Source organism: Pyrgilauda ruficollis, unplaced genomic scaffold (genome assembly GCF_017590135.1).
Source record: "Pyrgilauda ruficollis isolate IOZ18807 unplaced genomic scaffold, ASM1759013v1 scaffold4, whole genome shotgun sequence".
Lineage (NCBI taxonomy): Eukaryota > Metazoa > Chordata > Aves > Passeriformes > Passeridae > Pyrgilauda > Pyrgilauda ruficollis.
Genome location: NW_024525489.1, coordinates 16,586,751 through 16,609,710, shown reverse-complemented (window position 1 = coordinate 16,609,710; position 22,960 = coordinate 16,586,751). Strand labels below are relative to the sequence as shown.

General features: G+C 37.3%; 1 protein-coding gene across 3 annotated transcripts in view; it reads left to right on the top strand.

Annotated features, from left to right (window-relative positions):
• RMDN2 (regulator of microtubule dynamics 2) overlaps positions 1-22,960 on the top strand; it is an 88,230-nt gene that overhangs the window by 14,115 nt on the left and 51,155 nt on the right. For all 3 annotated transcript variants that reach the window (XM_041476947.1, XM_041476946.1, XM_041476945.1), the window contains exons 6-10: positions 9,536-9,611; positions 11,276-11,353; positions 19,711-19,809; positions 21,559-21,612; positions 21,701-21,781. In XM_041476947.1, the coding sequence (XP_041332881.1) occupies positions 9,536-9,611; positions 11,276-11,353; positions 19,711-19,809; positions 21,559-21,612; positions 21,701-21,781 (388 nt within the window). The remainder of the gene's footprint in view (positions 1-9,535; positions 9,612-11,275; positions 11,354-19,710; positions 19,810-21,558; positions 21,613-21,700; positions 21,782-22,960) is intronic.

Here is a 22,960-nt window from a genome sequence, read left to right as displayed (position 1 = left end):
GCATGATTTTTAAAGTGTGATGTAAGTGTAATGGTTGTGCCAATGAAACTGAGGCTCTAAATACTGGGCAGAATGGACTTCCTGCTCCAGAGGAACATTGGTATCTTTTTGTTTTGCATAACAATAGTTGGTCATTCTGTGGTCCTAGTAGGTATTTTTGTACTGTGCTGCTACTTAACCAGTTGGACTTGTTTTGTAACTTATTTTTGAAAATTGTTTTGTTCTATTTTATTCTTTATAAAGTATTTTACACACATTTAATTGATTTCGTGTTTATTTCTTACCATTTCTGAGTTTTGAAGCCATTTAAGTTTCTAAATGCACCCCTCATGGATTAACATTTTATTTCAAAAGTGGTTTTTGTTGTATAGACTTTTTAAAATCATTAACTTAATTAATGAAATTACTGGAAGATAATGGATCCAGCACTAAAGTTTGAGTGACACCTATAGTCATGCTCAGGTTCACATGAACCTGGTTCTGCAACCATCTCTACAGGTGATTTAATCTAAATATTTCCATGGTTATGTTTTGAGGAACATCAGGTAGGACAAAGTCAAAGGCCACATAAACAAGGTGTATCTCATTTGTTGTATTCCTCTTACCCAGGCTTTTTTATTTTGCCAGAATTCTTCTTTTATCATGTTTTTTCACAAAAATCTGGTGTTAACTGTTTTGTATGCTTATGCACTTCCAGAGTAATTTATCCTGTATTGTTTTCAGGTTAGGCTGGTTTGCCTGTAACACTTCTCCTTCTCCCTGATAGCAGCTATGTTTGCCTTTTTGCTTGCTGTTGAGGCTTTCTGCATTACTTACAAGACTTCTGTAGTCAGCTCTGTGTCAGATCTATATTGTTCAAATCTGGTCTAATGCAAATTTTTCCAGTTTATCTAAACATTATTTCACATGTTAATCCCTGTGAACAAGAAATAAGACTTCAGGGAATCTTCCCTCTAAAAAAATGTGCTCTCAAAGTTGTACACAAACAGAATTATACCTGAGGTTATAAATAGGAAAGACTGTGTATAACCAGGTAATGATGCAATACAATTAAGTTATGAATAAATGATATGTGAAAGTAATACAAAATCCATAGTTAATAAGAATATTTATAAGAGAGAAAACAACATTAAAAAAACCCAGAACAAATATTTATACAAAAAGATCGCTAGTGGGTGGTCAGGATCAGAGCTGAAGGGCAGTAACCCAGCTCCAGATGGACAGCTGGATGTTCTGTCTCTGTCATATGTGCCTGCTTGTGGGCAAGGGCCTGCTCCTGCACTTATGGGGGATGGAGAGTTGAAAGGCAGCATGTGCCATTTTATGTGCCAGGGTATTTGTATGGCATGACAGATATCACGCAGGACCTTTGGGATCTCTACACTTCCAGGCTATCATACAGAAATGGTGAGAAACCCTAGGACATCTCCAGTGGCAGCAGGCACCTGTGTCCAGGCAGGGATCCTGTGAATTGAACAGGGTCTCTGCTGGCTGTAATAGGAGATTAGATACACAAATGAGAAGGTCAGCATGAGTGCAAGGTCAGTGTGAAAGCAATGCTGTCTCAGACCAAAATCCTTCCTTTTCATCTCACTGCCAACATAACGTTTTCTAAAGCTGTATGAGGTAAATAATCCTAGCCTATGTAAGATGAGCCCATCTGTTTGTTGCATGTAAGGCTATGTCAGTCTTTATCACCTATTGATGACCAAGCTGGTTTTCTGACCTTGACTGAAGAAAGTTTTAGAAAGGTTTTGTCAATTTCTTACTAATTTCTGAGGGGGTTTGATATTTCCAATCAGCACAACTGAGGTTTTCACTCATGTTTGGTGTAGCTGCTATCTATGTTGTCCACTCATACATTATTTCTAGTGTTCTCTTAAACTGTTTAATATATTATGGCTTACTAAGTGAGTGAGGATTAAATGACAGCCTATTCTTTTCCTGGTCCTGTACCTTGCTCTCTACTTACAGTTAACCCTTGTGGAGCAGGGGGGATATAAGTGAGGAATAAATTGAATTCAGCCTCATTGGTTTCATCTTTTGCCTCATTGCTAATTGTTCTGCACTTTCATTTCTGTTTTTTTTTTTTTTTTTTCCTTCTGGTGTATTTATAGAAACCTCTTCTTATTGTCTTACCAATATCCCTAGCTTAGAGATATACTCTTATTTTCATTTCTAGAGTAAATTTCTTTTGGGTTTTAAGGTAGTTGAGAATTCCTCACTGGAGCTGAATTGATCTAAAAATATTCCCTGCTATGACTAAAGGGTCATTTGCAGTTGTGCTGTTGAATATTGTCTCTTACTAAATCTTCTGTAGAACTTTTTCTAATATTTAGAAATATTAGAAAAAGGCATTTCTTAAAGATTTCTTTTTTTTTAATTAAAAATGTGCACTGTGCCTGTCATGCAGTGGTTAGGTCTATGGACCTGTTTGGAAGTTTCTTTTGGAAGCTTATCCCTGCTGCTTGAAAGCTCTATTTACCAAATAAACAAGTTCTTGTGACACCTGGACACACATAATTGTCCTAGTGTAGACAGTATTATGCAAGCAAAAACATCCCTTTTCCAGAGCAGGTATTTTTCTTGTTGTGGAACTGCTGTAAGGTATCTGCAAGACAGAACACATTTTTTGTGTCCCCCAGTGGAATTTAGTGGAATGGTTCCATGAGCAAACTTGCTAATATAGGCTTAGAGTTCAGCTGTATTGTCTTACTTTTGATATTTACTTCAGTTAAGAACAAAAAGATGCCATATATCCTCTTAGTGATATCACCTATATTTTTCTGTAAAATTGTATGATAAAATGATCAACACTCCAACTGTTCAGCTAACTGATTAGAGTACTAACAGTATTGAGCCTCAAATTAAATTTGAGGAAACATATGCAGAACAAAGAAAGCAAAAGATCTTGAAGTAGTCAGTTGGTTTTGGTAATGAATTGCAGCTGCAAATAATTTTTATATCTGAATCCAGATTTTTGAAAACATGTGATAATACTTAATCTCATAGTTGCCAATGAGATCAAAAACCTTCAGACTTTTTGAATGTTGACCTCTAAATAACTGAAGTAAATGACAACACTGGAAAGGAAAAGCATAGCTTTATTATTTGTATGAACACCCTAAAGAAAGACAGAGTAAATATTCTAAGTGATTTGTGGCTGTGTTCAGGCAGTGTCAATTTTTCAAGTGGTGGAGGAACTCACATGCAAAAGTTATCATCAGCCGTTGCAGGTCCTCTTATTTTTTCCAAGCCTCAAACAAATTCATTTTGTCGGCCAGTGATTCCCAAAGGACAGCTGTGAATCCTTGCAGCTCATCTTGGATCATGGAGCATCTTTATCACCCAGACTTTAATTAGAAGTGCTGTGTGAACAATTTGGTGCTGCAGTTGCTTTATAGTTGCGCTGCTTTACAACTTTACAGTTACAGAAAATAAAATGTAGATGCATAAGAACAGTGCTTTTATTTAAAACTAAACAGTCACTTTTAAATTCTTCTGCAAAACCAGTGAATTTTTGTATTTCTGTGAGGTTTGTTGCTGGTTTCACTTCATGAGTTTGGAGAAGAGGTCCGGAAGGTTTCTCTGCTGTTGCGCAGATCCCCACACTTCCTTTTTTTTGAGGAGAACTTGTTACAGGCTTTGCAAAGAACAAAAAGGTTACTGTCATGGCAGATTTTCAGGACAATTACTTAAAAAGGTCATTCTTTGCATTGAGCTTTGGTTTGTTTGCCACAAACAAAGTTGGTGCTGCTCTTGAGTTTGTGTTACTGTCTAGAACTCACCTGTTTGTGGGAGTCATACAGCACCTCTCATTTAGGTGCAAGTGAAGTTAGCAAGTGAAAACCCAGTAGCTGTAAGTGAAGACCCTTTCTGAACACACCTCCCCCCAAGGGTTTTCTCTGTCATGTGTATGAGTGTTCATAAGAAGCACAGATATTCTCACAAACCCTGGGTTTTCCATGGAAGTGAGTTCCAGAGCTTAGGGATGGTCTCTCACTGGCAGGCAATGCTACAGAAGAGTAGTATAGGTTGGTTCCATCATGCACATGAATAATTACTGTCATTTGGGCATTTTGGTGATTTTACACAAACTTCCCACAAAGAAAGTGAACATTCCATCTTAGTTATAGAATTCTAACAGATAATTTTTCAGGTTTGTAAGGTGTAATGGCGTAAAAATAATTTTCCAGTGAAACAAAACTTCAAAATTTTGGCATATATTGTAGGATATGGTCACAGTTACCAAGAACTTTTAAAATTAAATCCTCAGCTCTTTCTAATGAAATGGTTGTTACCTGCTGCCCTTAATTGTCCCTTATTTAAACTTAGATGAGGCAGATAACTTGCAAGTGACAAGCATCTGTTTCTATGATGCAGTCAGATTTTTCAGGAGTTGGTAGTTTGTACAGAAATACAAGGTTTCCAGCTGGTAGTTGTTTGCCCTGTATTTGATTCATGGAAAGACCAAAGAAATTTTACAGCAATATTTGTTCCTAATTGTGTGTAATCTTAGTCAATAATCTTTGAATTACATAATTGGGTTTTTTTTTAAATAATTGAAAATTTCAAATTCAGAAGCCATTTCTCAAAAGCTGTAGATTGTACTGAAGTAAGTGGATCAGTGAAACACTGCAGCGTACTCATGCAAGTGCAAAGGAGGAAGGTTTGACATGTGAAAAGATCTGTTTACTACAAGTTTTTTTGCCAGAATGATCACAGAGGAAATAATTCTGACAACCTAATGATGCCTATTACATTTCTGTCAAGGAGAATTGTTGTGTTACTGTCTCTCTGTTGTTTCACTCTGTTTCTACACTTCTGAAGACTATCCTGCTAATTTCTTCAAGATTGTATTTCCATCTGTAACAACTGTCTGTTATAAAAATAAAAGTTAAATTTTTGGAAACAGGAATTTAACACAGTTGTGGGTTTCACAGCCTAAGGAATGCTGAACATGGCATCCACATGTTCTACTGGTGAACTTCTGTGAATACACATTAACAGCAGCATTTTCCCTTGATTTGATATACTACATGTGTTGCAATAAATAAACCCAGAATTCTTAATGTCCTTACCTTTGAGGTTTTTTAAACCAAAGTAGGGGTTTGTTTCTCATGTTTTTGCAAGCGTTACCTACACAAGTGTGTGCTACGTCTGATGTTTCCCTGGAGCTCAGCTTCAATGCTCTGGTGAATTTTTAATATGAAAAGTGTATTTCTGCCAATTTCTACAGTGTAGACTCAGTTATATTCCCAGGGAAATGAAATTTCCATTAACAAAAAAATCTCTGCAAACAAAAAATCACCTAAACACTTCACTTTGCACCTTGGCACATCTTACTTGGTGTGTTGGCAATCTTAGACATTCTCAGGCACTGCTTCCATATCCACATGGGGATGATCATATACCAATACAAACCAATACTTTACCTTTCCATGGAAACTTTGTGTCAGATGGATTTTTGTAGATTAAATATCTTGGTAGCAAAGTGATACAATATGACGTATGCAAAACTGGGATCTCAGGCAGGGCAATGCAACAGGGATCATAATCAGTAATTTCAGTTGCAAAATCTCCCCTACTTAGAAATTGGTATCTCATTGAAATAATATCAGAAGGAAATCCTGTGGATCTCACTACATTGCAGAGACCGTCGGAATATATAAGTGGGTGAAACTGGTGAGTGAGGGAGTTGGGGGCCAAAATATAAGATGGCATGCACAGAACTGATCCATGCCGAGGTGGGGAGATGCAAGAACACATTTAGAACTGGAGTGGAAATGAACTTTCTTTTCACTGGGCCTCTTGTGTGCTGCCCACGCATTAGCCTTTGCTCACACTACTTTACATGTTAAATATTTCTCAGATAAGGAGGAGGGAGTGAAAAACAGTTATGAAACACATGAATTAAACTTTGGTGGTGATAAATATCGCAAATTCTCCTCCCATTTGCAAAGTCTTGTCGGATACAATTTAAAAAATTGATGTTTTCCTTTCCTATTGATACTGAGATGCTAAAATGGAGATCTAGATTTCTAAATGTGACCTGTACCCACACATTTCCAAAGTCTGTGGCATAAAAGGTTTTTTTTAGATTTGGGTATATAGGAGAGGAAGGAACAAGTCTGGAAAGGTGCATGTTATTTCTGGTTTTGGCCATGTGAATTTTATCAGGGAAAAGATAAATAATGCTATATTTAAATGCCCTAGTGTGGCTTAATCTTCATTTGAGACTTCAAAATCTTTTCTGTAAATCTGTCTCATGTGGATTAAGCTGTGGATGACAAAGTCTTAAGTGTAGGTATCATTTTTGGTATTAGAATTCAAATTGGCTTGATAAAATCATTGGATCAACCTGCTTCTCTTTTTTTGGCAATTGGTAAGATATGCCCCTTACAGTTTTTCCTGTAATACACATGTAGCACCAGAAGGGAAAATGTTAATTCTCTTTGATCAGGACCTTCTGCATGATGGGTACATAGGTATTTGGCATCCATCTCTGTCAGCAAGAGTTTCTTGCAAGCTTGGGTTTGAGGACATCATTTCTAATGGAGGAACATGGTGGTGACCTGTATACTGAGTTTGATTGTGTTTATGCTCAACAAAGGTTTAATTATGGGGATTAATCATATGCTGCTACACTGTATTCAGTAATTTTTCTTTCATCTGGGAATTACATTTTTTTATACCAACTGTGTGTTGGTTTTGATGAGGCAATTATGGTTGTGTTTATTTGGATTAATGTGTCTGGGGCTGTTTTTTTACATTGCCCAGGAGTAACATCAGCTCAGCAAAGAAGTCATTCCTGGCAGCTCTTTGCTGATACGATTTCCTCTTTATTTTTGTCCATGAAAGTTCTGTAAGCAGTACTCTGATATTCAGAGGGTGTGAGGGAGGTAGTGGCTGTGCAGAGAAGCACTATCGCTTGCACTTCTAACAGATGGGCTTTTTACCCATGTCATTAGGCATTTGCACGTTGTTGTATGTTCATCTTTTCAGTATTCCCCCTGTCACCACGAGATGGGGCAGGTGACCACGGAGCGCCAGGGATGTAGAAAGAACGGCAAAGAACCAGATGGAAGCGTTTCTAGTTACTCCCTGCCTCTTTTTCTTTGGTAATTTTCTTCACCATCAGAGTGGTGAGGCGCTGGAACAGATTGCTCAGAGAATGGGCATCCCTGGAGATGTTCAAGGCCAGGCTGGATGGGGCTTTGAGCAACCTGATCTAGTGGAAGAGGTGTTCAACTGTCCTATGGCAGGACAGTTGAACTCAATCCTTAAGGTCCCTGACAATATAGACCATTCAATGATTAACATTACCCTTTGCACCATTGAAAATAAAAGTTTGCCTGGTGTTTTAAAATCTTTGAAAATTATTTAAAATGTCTAAAAATTCTTCTCAGGAAAGAAAGGACATATTTTTTGTTTTGTTTGGGGGATTTGTTTAGAAATAAAATGAATATCCAAAATGCCATAGAATTTCAAAAATTAAATAATTACTTTTTATCAATTGGCTGTCTAGTCCACTTCAAAAGTATAAAATTAAAAAAACCAAACCAAATTTTAAAAAACCAATAAAGTTATGAAAGACATTTTTATTTTTTTCTTTGGAAAAATAATGGGTATTTAAAGTTAGTAGGTTAGCTTATTTTTAATTCAGTGAAAATTTCATTGGGATTTCCCTCCCAAGAGATTTTAGCTGTAAGTAGAAGTTTTTCTTTGAACTAGTTTAAACTAAGGCCCTCTTTCTTGTCACGCACAGACAGGGAAATACTGCAAGATGCTGGATTAGCTTGTTCGCTTTTCATTGTTTTCTTTTGTAGCAGCAATCCGTTTAGCTATGGTATGCTGAGTTTATCTGATTAGCACTTAATGAGTGAAGGGGATAGGGGCAATGTTGCCTGAGTTACTTAACCCTAATAAAGTTTTCACTACCTCCCCCCTCTCTCTAAATACCTGAACTTTCCTCAACCCCACCCCTTGCCTTTTCCCTCAACTGCAGCTCGTTCCCATAGGAAATGCACTCTGGCTGCAGCTCTGTCAGCACTAGTGCTGCCATTAGCTGGATTTTGTCCAGTGCACGTTGGTCACAACAAACACCCTGCTCAACAGTGTTTAACAGTCTGTCTGGAGCTCTTACATGCTCAGCTGCTGTTTTGCTGACTCCGTGCCTTACCTGGGAACATTTACTAACCAAAACACTACTGACCAAAACAACCTGTAGGATGAGCATTTCTGACTTAAAACCATTAGGTATAACTGTAAGCAGTAAAATAATTTCTTGAGTTGTGTTAGCAATGACATTTTAATGAGGATTCACTGGAGCTTGAATAATTACATTAGATAAAGAAATTCAAGAAAGCTGATGTTTAATAGTGCTTACAAACTGTGTGTGTCATGCAGATTGTGGTTGTGTTACCACAATTAACTCAATAAGCTTCTTGCATAACGCATGTTTTCCACTGGACTTCAACTGGATTTCCTTCTTTTAGGATTAATTTTTATTTTTGTTTGGTGTTGCATTGTAAAATATTTGATAAAAAAGCGAAATTCTGAAAAATATTAGAAAAATAATCTACATGAGTTTTTGCTGCTTAACTATTTCTTTGGTGGTTCTTTTAGTTTTACACAGAGATGCAAAGTTGTCTTAATACCAATGAAAATAGGTCCAAGGAAAATGTAATTGATATCTGTGCAAGAGATTCCTTATGCATAGAGGTCCTATAACTGTTGAAGAAATAAGAAGAAAGCAATAGAAATTTAGGTGGAGTGTCAATAATAGTGCTGCTTAGGAGATCTCAGTCTAGGTTTACCTCTGAAAATATTTTCACTTATAAGTGTTTAACAAATATTTTATAGAAATTATCTCACGTTTCTTTTACCACTCATTTATGATAATCATAGTAATAATAATAGAAATAATAATGATCTTAGCAATAGACATCTAGTAATGGCAGTAGTGATCCTGTTAGAGCAGAATGTGTGCATATGTTTTCAAATTTTAAAGACACTAGAAGAATGTCAGAAGTGCAGGAGTGCACTGGGGTATTGGAGAAAGGTGGAAGGCAACTGTGAATGTTTCTGAGGTGTGTATAGCTTCCTACGGGGCACACCCCAAGCATTTGCCTTCCTGGGTGAGTTTCTGCAGCTGCTGGTGCTCACGTTCCCAGTGAAGCGCAGAGCACAATGTGTCAAGATAAACTATTGTCAATAGTAGAGCCAGTCTGGAAGTGTTGCACTCTGAACTAAATGGCTGAAATTTTGGAAGAGAAATCTGTTTTTTTCACTTAACTGACAACCCAAATATTGTCATTTAAACTTCTCCTTGTTTCCATTGTTTTGTTTTGGTTTGTGTTTTTGTCTGTTCCTGAATATTTATAGCTCATGCCAAACTTCCATCCAGCCACTGAGATTGGAAAAAAAAAGGTGTAAATGTGTACATTAGGTATTGAAATATTTTGTAATGTGATTCAAAGTTTTATTTAAATCACAAAAAGTATGTGTGTGTGTTTTTCTTTTCCCCTCTCAGGTTTGCAATTATGTGTGGCTATATGTCTCAGTTTGAAAGTGTACAAAACAAAATCAGGAATGGTTATCTCTTTAAGGTATGTTTTTGTAGGATTTTTGTGGTTGGTTTTGTTTAAGCTATTCCTTTAAGTTATTTCCTTTTATAGTGTCAAAGATAGGTTTTTCCAACACAGTAATTCAGCCTCACAGGTCTATTTTGGTGCTGAAGTTAAATTGAAAAGGTTATTATTATGTATGAAAATAAATTATATGCTTGCAAAATATAAAAATTGAGGTAGGATTCTGGGAACAGCATTAAGATTTCTGATTTCCTTTGTAGTCAAAGCGGGGAGGAAAGGCATTAATGACTCTGTTAGATAACCAAAACATATGAAACAGCAAGCAATGAACTAACACAGTTCTGCAGTCATCCTTCATGTTGCTCTTAAGTAATGTTTGTTTAAACTCTGTCCTTGCAAAGGTAATTGTGTTTTTTAGAGTTAGCTGTTTGTGTTATATGTGCTACTCCCCCCCTCCATGTCCTCAGCATTGCTTAGACACTTTCCATCCATCCCTTGCCCTCCAAGCTGGCGTCCCCCCTTTCTGGGTGACAGTGAAAGGCAACAGACATGTTCCAGTCCCTGGGGAATGCCGGGGATGGGCTCCTCTCACATCATGTCCGTGTTAGGACTTGGAGTGTGGCAGAGCTTTCCTTTGAGAGAGCATTAATTACATCTGAGCTGTGCCAAGCAAGCTAAGCCCCAAGCACTGGGATAAACTGGGAATAAAGGGAAAATGACAAATAACACAAGTGCTGCAGCTGTTCAAGGATGGAGTTTTTTAAAGAGTCACTGTGGTGTGAGCAGTAGCTGTTTCAGGGAAGTTTTGCTCCTCACAAATAATCCTGAAATGTGTTGATTAGTGAGGATAGTAGTATGAAAACATAGCTCCTATCTGAATAGTTGTGGATATGATAATATAGTAGTCTCTTATATATGTGTAAGTCAAATACTTTTTTGACTGGCTTAATTAGGAAGACACGTATGTGGGGGGAAAAAAGAAATGTTTGAATGAAATTTATTTTAAGAGGCAAATAGTAGGGCTGAAATATTTATTTTTTCTTCCAGCTAAGGTTGAGCAATAAGAGCTTTCTTTGATAAATTAAAGAGAAAAATAAAGGTACTCATGACCTGAAATGAAAATGATTTTGAAAGGACCTCATTAGATACTTTATAGGTTTTATAGTTTCACTATAAACAGAACCATTTTATTTTCTGAATTTCACATTATAATAACAGTTGGTTGTGTCAAGTACCATTTCATTGAGGCTGTCACATTCCAAGGTGGAAGGGACTATGCTTCAGTAAGGGATGCTGGCATGTAAGATCTGTTCAAGAGTAGTAACTTCCTCACTGATTTGATCTGTGATAGTTTCCTAATACTACCTATAAATGAAATTAATTTAATTGAAGTTGTTGCCTTTTTAAGACAAAAGTTCTTGAATTATTTGACTGAACTTTAGAGCTATTTAGTCATGTTCCAAATACAGCATGCCTTCTTGCATTGCGTGCGACGTTGCTAAATAATTTTGTGGTTTCCCTCCATGAGGAAGGGATTTGCTAGTTAAAGTTTTAGGTTGTTAGAAGACAATTGCAGCAGAAGAGAATTTCTAAATTTGTTCCTGACTTGCAGCAAACTACTTAGAATGTAAACACACTTGCCAAATGAACATCTAAAGTGATACTAATTTTCTTTCCAATAGGAGCACCTAGACAAGGCAATTGAACTTAAGCCTCAAGATCCCTTTTTATATTACCTAAATGGAAGATGGTGCTATTCAGTAAGTTGTGTTTTATTTATCTGAAGTATGAATTGAGTATAATAGAAAATTACAATTAAATAGTAGGACTTAAGATAAAGCAGGTATTTATTTAAGTAGATGTTTTTTGAGCTAAGTGAAGCAGACATTTGCACTTCCTGAGTTCACTACCAGATGCATGATGCTCACAGCTGATCATTCCTGCAATGTAATTAGGTAAGCTGTGCTTGCATGACCCTCATTGTTGTGTTCAGGTTTTTTTATCTGAATGAATGAATAAAAAGTAACTGATTTTTGGAAGGGAGGAAGGATGATCTCTTGAGTTTACTTCTTTGTTCTGCCATAAATTTTCTGGGTGGACCTGGGCTGGTAACATAGCCTTGTGGTGACTTTATTTCCCATCCATAACTTAAGTTAAAGGCATTTAAATGCCTGTGGCAGCAAGGCTACCATACTGGCTTGGTAAATTCCAAGGGAATGTCCAAATAATATTCATGAATAAAAATCTGTAATTCACCAATGAGTTTTGCAAGAAATGCAATTTGTGTCATACTGGTACAACAGCTGCTTTTAAAGATGGTTTTAGTTATATATTTTAATTTATATTTTATAAAGATTATAGTTAGATTGTAGTAGATTCTGTAGTGATAAGTACTCATATATGAAAAAATAGAATAATTGGTTTGCAAGATTAACTGTTAATAAGTTTTTTAGAAAAATCGTGCTTGTGCTTTAATAAGAGAGTTGTCTTTTTGGTAATCCACATCTTTGAGGGCTCAGCTGGCTGTCCATACTGGTTCCTCGAAGAATCTTTTGTTGGAAGAAAGCATTCTTGCATTGTCTATGCTGTAAAAAATCACTGTGAGTCTTCTCAGAATAATGACTGCTAATGCACAGTGAATTCCAGCCAAGCTTTTTTCTTTTGGATACTTCCAATGCAAGTCACTACAAAGTGCCGGCAAACTGGAACGAAGGATTTGCTGTGACACATTACAGACTTTGTCTTTATCTGCAACAAGACTTAATGCAAAGTAATCTTTCAGCAGTTTTTCAGTTCATATATTTAACTTCCAAAGAGCTTTCAGCAACCATGTTTTTTCTCTGTTGATTTGAATAAGGAATGACACCAGCTTTTTCAAGGAATTTGGCTTTTTGCTTTTTGTCACAGTGTACTCTTGAATATCAGCATTAGCTATGCAAAAATAAGTTGCTGAAGATGGTTCTGTAGTATGCTGCTGTCCTGCCTCTGAGAAGCATCTCTCTGATCAATGATTCCTTAAGCACTTTTGTACTGTGCTGTGCCCAACAGCTAACTGCAGCTTTCATTTACGCCAAATACTCCCAGATGTTTTTCATGGCTTATTTCTCATGTGAGCTGCTGCTTTTTGGAAACACACAATCTCAGTATACCTCACTTAGTTCTTTTTTATTGCACTTTGTTTTTTACTCATTTCATTTTCATTACAATCACCACTTCCTGACTGAGTAATACATGTGGCTTGTTGTACTGTATCATTACAAATTCATATCCCACACTCGCAACATCTATGCAGGACTTCCTTACTAAACACTGAAACCACAGATTAGCATTTGCTTTAGGTTGTGACCTGACCTGCATTTATTTGAGTGAAACAATCTACCTAAACAGATGTAGCCACTGAAATATGTAAGGATTGAATTCAGATTTCTGTTGTTCTTTTTTTTTTTTTTTTAATTCTTGCCTTCTGTGACTGCCATGAAAAATAGTAACCTGAAACACACAGAACAGATTTTTGTACTCTAAACAAATGGAAGTATAGGACTGAATAACATCTTGTTCAACTTCTGGGGTTGTCAGCTCCTAAAAACTTACTGTCTTTGCACACTTTCAGTAGCAAGATGAGGTCATTTGGAAGCATTAGTTTTGAGGCATTACTAGTCTTAACCCTACCCCAGTGAGATTGGTAATATCCTCACTAGGTTTAGCAGAGTGAATTGTTTCTATGCTGATCCACTAACCCAGGTTTTGGCCGTGCGTGTTAGTCATAGGAGCTTGTGGAAGGTATGCCAAATTACTTGCTCCTGTTCTGCAGACTGTGAAGTTTCTGTAGTAATTATGCTGTAGTAATTATCCCAAAAGAAAAATGTTGGCAGTGGCATTGATTCCAAATACTTTGTCAGGGTAAGGATTATGATGGAGTGTTGAAAAATTCCTTTGTCATTCATCTATTCTGGTACCTGTAGATGGAGTGATAATGCTCCTCTTAGATGCTCTGATTTTAATGTTCAGTCTCACTGTTGTTGAGGCTGGGAAGGTGTTGTCCAGTGTGAGATAATTAAAGCAGAAAAGAGATGAGTTAGGCAAGAAGGTTAGTTTTTACATTTAGCCTAGCTGACTTTGGGATCAAGTTAGGATTGACCATTGAATGTTTGTTCTTTCATAGGTATGGCTTCCCAGGGTATTTTTGTGTAATTTTGGTCACATATTCTTTTACTGAAGCAGTGTAGTTAAAAAAAAAACCCACGTTTTTGATATTTTATAGGTTTTAATAGCAGTTTTGTGAAATCTGATATACTTAAGTCTTCCTAGTATAGTCAGATATTTCCCATTCACTCCCAATTTAATGTTAGGAGATCTTATTACTATATTTTTTTGGATGAGAAGCAGGAATTGCATAAGATACTGTAAATGGGGATGCTTCAAGTGTAACTCAGGGCTACAGTTCATTTTCACAAATGAAGATCCATTGAAAAAATGTTGAGGTAAAGAGTATAGAATCATAGACTCATCGATGTTAGAAGAGACCTTCAAGATCATCAAGTCCAACTGTCAGTCCTGTCAGGCCTAAACCAGTGGAAGCAGATGCAGAAGATTTACTGAAGACTGAAATCTGTATGCAAAGACTGCATGCTGTACTGGTAAAAGCTGTTTAATTAGTGGAGTTCAATCTGGCCTGACTGCCATTTCCCACCTTCCTCAGTGTAGTGCAGTCCTTTGGAAGGAGCAGTGGTACAGCACTGCTGAGTTTCTTAGTCAGCAGTTATTCTTGCTGGGCCAGAAATGAAGCTGATGCAAGATGTCATAGCACCTTCCAGCAGAAAGGATGAGCTGGGTTTTCACTGCCTCACATCAACTGGAGTTTGTCTGTGATGCAGAGCCAGTGGCAGTTGTGCACCACCTTGTCTAAAAATCAGTTTTTGCTGTTTCTTGTTTCTCTTGCCATTTAAAGTCAGTAGAGCTGTACAAAAGAGGACGATTGTAGAATCCTCTCAGCTCTGCTAGAAGATTACTTCTGGTATCACAATCAGTTAGGCAAGATTTTCACCAGTCATTTCATAGATGTCATGGTGGGCAAAATTTTGCCTATGAGACTTGCTGTGTTTACAAGAAGTAAATGGATCTATGGTGCATGGTATATAAGAATTATTTCCTTAAAGTTTTGGGCACAATTATCTGATAATTCTTTATAATTGTATGGTTGGGGGGAGTGGGGAGTTAAGTGTTTTAATGTTTCAAATAGCTTATAAAACTTTCTAGTTAAGACTTATGTCTACTTGCCATTACAGGACAGGCACAGAACAGCTAGCATGTACTTGTGAAACTGGATCAGAGTCCCTGGTAAATGCTAGTAGTATGTTGAAAATTAGATCTCCTGGGATTTTCCTTCTGCAGGTTATATGCCGTGTTTTGGATTTGTCTCTGGTGTATCCCAGTATCTGTTTGGGTTACATCAGGGAATAAATTGATACAGTTCTTTTGTGTGCTCTCTAAGTGGGCTTCCCTTACTGGAAATTGAAAAGCCTAATTCGAGTTGGATAAATACCTAAATGCCTGTACAGATTGTCCAGGTTCCTCAGCTGGCAAGAAAGATAATGTTTTTGTTGGAAGCCAATATTCCAAAATTGGTGTCCAGTTACTTAATCTCTTCCAGAAGTCAAAACATTGCAAAATTATTTAGTACTATTTTACATTAATACATTGTAATGAAAAAGAAAAAGAAACTCTCTGAGGATATTTAATTAGGTGCCATTAATATTTTACTGAAGCTGGATCAATGCTGTGATTTGCCTTTATGGAAGACAATTGTGTGATATGTGTTCAGTGAGCTATTAGCAAAGAAGTATTAGAAGAGGATGTCTTTTAGGACTGAAAGTCAATCATGGATTCTTTTTCTATTCAGGTGGGTTAGTTTCCTTACAGTGTATATATATATATATATATATATATATATATATATATATATATGCTGATCCTAGGCTAAGGAAGAGAAAGGCATATTTTTGAAATTCATTTTCCCAGTATTTAGGAGAGAACCACATTTTTTGGCCCTCAGAGGTACAAGAGGCCTGATGGAAGAGTGCCGACTATGAACTTAGCGTTCAGCTGCAGTTTAACTCTGGGAGTTCCTTTCTTCCATCTCTGGATATAACAGAGATTTTGGTATAGGATAAATGGATGACAGTTTGTTGATGGATCTGTAGGAGAGGTTCGTTGAAACAAGCATCTCTATTTGCTTTGGGATACTGTAGAGTGGCCTCCTGTCCTTGGCAAAGGCCAGGCTGTCAGATGACCCACTACCCTTCACCTCTAAGGGAGATCAGGAGTTGGCTGATGGTTCCTCAGGCCTTTGTTTGTTGCTCTTGAGTGGGTGGGAGTAGCTCTCCTTATGTTTGGCAGCTGGGGAGTGATGTTTCTTTAGTGACCCAGTACATTAAAACCTGATATTCTGTGGAAACACAGTGTTCCTTGCAGTGCTTCTCTGAATTTTCAGGCTTCTGGCAGGACTGACATCAGGATTTAGGAGACCTAAAAAACCAAAACTCACTTAACATTTGGAAATCATCTGTAGGGAAAAACCAATCTTCATTCCTTAATTTTGTTGTTGTTGTTGTTGTAGCTATTACTTGCAACAGTAGTTGTTTGCCTTATTACCTGCTTCACTCTACCACTCGGAACACTGCCTAAGTGAAATCATGGTTCTGTTGTAGTTGATGACAGTTACCCTCTCTTTATACTTGATTTTGTATGGACCTCCAGATACATTTTGCACTGTTGGAGTAACCTTGAGTGTAGCAGTCAATTCTGCACTACACTAGGGCAGAATACACATGTTAAACCAGGGGTTGCATTCCCTGTGCTTGCTCACAGAGAATCATAAATAACTTTGTATAGTAGGAATGATGTTTCCATTTCATTGAACATGGTGTAAGAGTTACTCAAATAAAGTTATTTCAAATTAAGGACTTTGGTTATGTGTGTTTAGGGGAAGAGTATAAGTTCCTGTTCATCGTTATTGCTCTGGGACACAATTTTGTGTATTGCATATAACAGGTCTTTTCCATTTGTCCCCCTTCAGTCGTAGAGGGGTGGAGACAGACTCGGGCACAGTTAAGCCGTTGTGATGGGATTCACCTCAGCTGCCTGTAGCTATCCCTAGGGTCTGTGCTCCTTTTTGTAGAAAGAAAAGAAAGGAGTGTTCATCTCAGGCTAATGTAGGTGAAGAGGAATTGCCTAATGGTAGTGCCTCTCTGTATTGACCATGCAAGGAACCTGGACAACTTGTGTGAACTAGGTACTTCATATATGGAGGGCTAGGCTTGCTGTGGCAAGTTCATAAAGTCAGCAGCATATAAGTCTCACTGCTGAAACATCACAGAATTCTCAGATTGTCTCTGGAATAGTCACAAAGTATAATGCTGGAGACAGTGCACATTAAAAAGAAAAACCTCACTGTTGCCATAGAATTATGTAATCATCAAGGTTGGAGAAGATCTCTTAATATCAAGATCCAACCCAGCACTGTCCTGTTCACCACTAACCCATGTCCCCAAGTGCCACCCCCACAGGTCTTTAAACACTTCCAGGGAGGTGATTATATCACTACCTTGGCAACCTATTCCAATGCTCCACCACCTTTTCAGTAAAGGAAATTTTCCTAAGATCCAATCTAAACCTCCCCTTGGTGCTATTTCATCTTGTTCCATCACTTGTTACCTGGGAGGAGAGACTGACACCTACCTCGCTACAACTCCTTTCAGTGTGGGTGGTTTTGTGTGAAATGTGCATGTGCTTACATGCATTTCACTTTTAAACATTGTTTTAGCTTGATGGGAATGGTGAAATAAAAATGGCCAACTGCATATATGTTTGGGCTTTTTAGAAATTTGAGTAGTGCAAAACAGCACCCAAGCCAGACAAAATAGACTAAAGCCTCATTCTGATTAAATCTCATAAGAAAATAAAGTAACTGCCAGGAAGAGCTTGTGTTTTCAATGGTTAATTATAATTCCACATGGAAAAACTGTAATTTTGTTTCCTCATGATTGCGTAACAGCAGACATGAGTGTGGTAATTGTATCTGTGCAGTGTGTATCTCCAGGGTGTTGTGTGCTTTTGCAGAGAACAGTGTAACATATTCCCTTTATTTTTACCCCCCATTCTTCCTCCTTCTTCATTTGATGGACCTAGAAATACAGAAACCCCCTTCCTCTTCCAAGAGAAGAGAGAACAAGGCAACAGTAGATTGATGTGAAAAAAACAGCGCTCTGGCAAAAATTCTGTTAATAACTCTTGTAGAATATGTCTCACAAACTATACAACAGTGAGAGAAATTAAATGGGGAAGGAAATTATATCTATACCTAGAATTAGAAGTTTTAAGCAGCATGTTGCAGTTTGTAGCACAGTGGGAAAGCGCTGCAGGGGCGACAACATCTTGTTGCTCCAATGAGTAAGAACTCCATGATTGCTGGAGAGGTTTTGTAAAAAACATTTTATGTTCTCAGAAGAAGCTTCAATGGTGAGGTATGTGAAAGAGAATGAAAACAAAACTTTATTTTTGTAATATCGTTTCTCTCTGGGTTGTAATTTAGTGCTTTGGTGTGAGACACTTACTGACAACATGTAACAAATAAGGCCTTGGGACCCTGCTGAGCAGCTAGCATGACTTGTACAGGATGCCTTCTGTCTCCACGCAATGCTGCTCTTATGTAGCTAGAGACACTGGGGCCAGATGAGAAACCATGACCCTGTGCGTTTTCCTGCTGCATGCTGACCTGTATTTCTCGTCTTTGCAATGGTACTTTTCATTTGCAACAAGAAGTAGGTAGAACTTGATGTCTGTTCAAAGGAGAAGCAGTCTGGTTAGTAGCTGTGGATAGTTATGGGAGAGTGGATTCTTGTATTTTACAATTATTAACTGATATCTCCTGGGTAATTGCTGGATATAGGTGCCGCTGGTAGGGGGAGCAGCACAGCCCTGCAGATATCGAGAACCCAGGGAATGAGGCAGGAATAATCTAAAACACAGCAAAACCTTTTTAAATTTTATAACAGTAGGAGAGACTTGACTTCAAGGCTGAACTCTGTTATTTGAATTGCAGCTCCTTTTGAAAAAGAGATGTCCTATGTGATTCATATCTCATCTCCAAGTCTCTGATGAGAGGCTCTCTTTCTTTGCCCTGTGTGTGCCTCTTCTCTGTGTTGCCTCTTCATAGATCAGGCCAGAAAATACAGAACCTTGGTTTTTACTATTTTTTGACTCATCTGCTCTGTGACAGGAGCTATCAGTGCTGTGCTTCAAATACTGATGTGAAGGAAAAAATCCCTGGCTTTTCTTTACATATGTGGTAGAAGTGTTCAAAGGAAGGTGGCTTCACTCCTCCACTTAAACAGGCTCTTCTTTCACACTGCATTTCTCAGCAACTCCATCCTTTGCTAGAGATATGAGGGTTGGATGATGGAGCCAAATGCCTTATGGCAGTGACCAAAGCAGTTTCTGTCAGGTGTCAGTGTATGTAAGTCATATGCATTGTGTGGCAATATGACAGTTCCCTAAAGTCCTTTTATAGCAGCTAATCTTCCTGAAATGAGGTCATTGGCAAGTGTTATTTGTCAGATTGGAAGAGCTAAAAATGAAGCCTATTTCTTAACAGTGGTTGTCACCAGCTTCTGTGTAATAAATGAACTTGTTATACAAGCTCCAAAAACACTCACATTTTTACTGCAGCAACACCTTTTCATAATGTAGGAAAGTAGTCAAGTGCATAGATTATCTTGCAAAGCTGTCTATCTCATGAAAACCTTAACAAGTTTCAAGTACTATTTCTAACCTTAGGTTTTTAAAAAAGATGATACGAAACCTAAAATGTACTTTAAGCTTTGAACATGGAAGTAACCATATATTGAGGATGTTGGTGTTTGATCATATGACTCTAAAATCCAAAAGACTTCTGTGTGCTGGCCAAACTGACACTATAAAGCATTCCTTTACAGGTTCTTTTCCAAAATATGTTGTATAGATAGTACAATATGAAAGACAGTATTTACTGCAAAACTGAGAAGCAGCTCTTAAGAAATCTCACTTTTTAATTTTTTGTTTGTTTGTTTTTTAATTCTAGGTAGCTCAGTTGTCTTGGCTTGAAAAGAAAGTAGCTGCAGCTCTCTTTGGGACTCCACCAACTTCAACAGTAGAAGAAGCATTGCAGAATTTCCTTAAGGTAAGTCCTAGCCAGGGGTTTTCCTGTGTTGCTGTTTGCCAGCTGTTATATGTGAGTATTGTCAGGATGTCTGTTCAACAGACTGTGTTCAGTAGCTATAAATTCAGGGCTCTTCTAAACACCACTGAGCTTTCTATTAAAATATTTTTTTCTTTTCAGTTTTAAAGTTAGTTTGGACATGAGTGGTTAGCACCTTTCTTTTCTGTATTTAGTATCAGGAAATTCTCCAATTAATTGCCATGGTTGATAGTTATTGAATTTAATGTGATATGAATATAGATGAGTTACATATGCTGCTGAAACAGATGAACCATTGTGATAGTGATAATTGCTGATTTGCCTGTTTCTGCAAGAGAGTTGACATATGCAAGGAAAACTTTGACATTGTGATGCTTCTCTTTTTTCTGATCTGAAACTATTTTCCATTGAATTTCAGTAGAAGCCTTTCTTATTTGTGGAGATGAAATGGCTTTTGTAGTGAAGTAGCGAAGAAAGTTCTGTCATACAGGTCCATATTCCTGGGCATTGTATTTGAACACAAGAAAACACCACATGAATAAAATAAATCTATCTTTTATTGCTTTCTATATGTATAATTTTTGCTTCTGGAGCTCAAAAGCATACAGGTTTTTCACATAACTAGATTCAAAGCATAAACTTCTATCATTACAATTGCTATCAAAGTTTTTCAAATAAATTGGACAGGCATCTTTTCCTCACTATTAAAAATGCTTATTTTCTGTGTTCTTAGTCTATTTAAAGATTTAATGATCTCCTGAATTTTGGACAGTACAATACATTACCGTCTTCCCAGTTTAAGAGATTTTATCTTGAAGGTCAAATTCCAAAAGTGGTAGAAATAATTTGAAACATTCACTTTAGCTTCAGGGCATTTTGTGGTGGGCTGCAGAGTGACTGTGGTTTTAAGTCATCTTCAGCAACAAAAATCAAATTACTTTCCAAAAGACAACTGTTTAGGTTTCTTTTTCAGTTGTTTGATTCTACACAGTTGTGGTAAAGCAGCATTGTTTTGGTCCAAAGATTACAGCTACTATAAATTTCACTGATGTAATTTTTTCCTCCCAATAGCTGTTCTTTGATTAAAAGCTGATTCTTTGTTAGTAGATAATTAGTAAGAGTCTTACTCATCTTGTAAGCTTCTATAGCCTCGATTTGTTAAAAAAAAAAAAAAAAGACATTATTAAACTTTTTTAATTACCTGGACTTTTCAGAAGATAATAATTTGAAAAGAAAGGTGAACCCAAAGCTAGAAGATAAGAGACTGTGGAAGGGAAATAATTGTAAAATTGATAAACACAGTTCTTTACTCATTACACAAAGTGTGAATGGTTGGTTGCTTTCTTATTTCTTTGATGAGGAAATAAATGTTAATAATCTATAGACAGTGGTATCTTTAAGCCTTTCCTGTAAGTGAATGAATCCAATAGATCTTGTACAGAATGACCCTAGATCTTTACAGAGTGCTTAGGGAGAGAGGAGAGCAAGCAGTACAGAACATTTTCTGTGTTCACTGTCAGCATCTCATGTGCCTGCTTTAGGGTTTTTGTGGTTTTTTGTTTTCTTGATTTTTTTTGAAGTGCTACTAAACAGATTGCATTACACAAAGTAGGGATGATTCAATCTGATGTTTGAGGAAATGTAGTGCATTACTAAAAATGCTATGCAGATCGCATAAATCTCGTCATGCAAGTTTTATGTCTATTTTCTTTCCTGTTTTTTATTATTTAGGCGGAAGAAATGCATCCAGGATATTCCAAATGCAATTATGTGTATTTGGCAAAGGTAACCAATTTCTTTTAAAAATAATGATTTGTAGACTCTGGTGTTCTTACAGTGGTCTGATTGGAAACAAAATGTTTTTTCTTTTCAGTGCTATAAAGATCTTGGCCAGAAAAACAATGCACTGAAGTGCTGTGATTCTGCACTGTCAATTCTCTCAGTTACTAATGAGGTGGGTATTGAGGGTGATAACTTGTTCCCTTGTGACTGCTCTCTTGTCTTTGGCATCCATTATTGCACTGCCGGTAACAACATAATGTTTCAGTTTTTCCTCCCAGCACAGAACATTCCTTTTCCCTCCACTCTAGGTTGCCTCATAACAGTTGTTTCTATCAACAGCTTTAAAAAAATCTTTGTTTGGGGAACTGTCAGGGACTCGTTTGTATCAGAAATTGAATTGTACTCTTTGTAATTCAACCCACTTCATTAGATCATCTTGAGCAGAAGCAGTTGAAGGTGTCACTCTAGCTGTGCTGAAATTTTGCCCCAGACCTATGTTTTCCTCAGTTGAAAGCACTCTGGATTTTTGTCCTACAGTCTCTGTCTCTGCTCCTGAAAGCCTCTGGTTTGTGATTCTTGTTAAGGGCAGTATGTTAACTACAGCAAAGACAGATGAGTTATTAAGATTGGTTTTGTCTTCAACCACAGGGCAGTTAAGGAGGCACAGTTCTTCAAGTCATATCTGCTGGCCTAGAGTTTGTTCTAAGAGGTTACTAGATTCCTCTTGAGGCCCATTACAGTATTTTAGGCCCATTAGAGCATTTTTGGTACATTTGGTACATGTTGGTACATTTTTGGACACAAAATTTCTACAAATATTTTGGAGATTTTAAGTTGTTTAATTTCTCAAATATAAACCAAGTCATGGCAAGAAGGTGCACTCTGTCTGATCTCGTGTAAAAGCAAGTTCCATAACTGACCTATGACTGGAAACATCTTACCATCCTAGAGCATGACGAGTTCAAACCTGAGCTTTTTCAGCCTAAGGGACCCCCTCCGAGCACAGCAGATGTGGTATGGAGAAAGAGAGGTGATTCCTGAGAGGAATTGGCCCCATCCCATTTAATTCTTTGAAGTTAAGGGAAAAGACCATTAAACAACTCTTTAAGTTGATTGACAATAAATGCTGTGTGTGGAGCACTAACATGTTTATGTCAAGTGTTCCTGCTGGGAAGAAAGACCCCTGCATGCCTCACCAGCCGCTGTTCCTGGGTGGCCTAATTTTTGGCCCCAGTTATAGTGTGTACCAATCATAAATTAAGTAATCTTTGCTTAAGGTCAGTGTTTCTTTAAATATGTATTGATACTGATATGACATTGACAATGATTTAATTCTCTTTATTCTTTACTT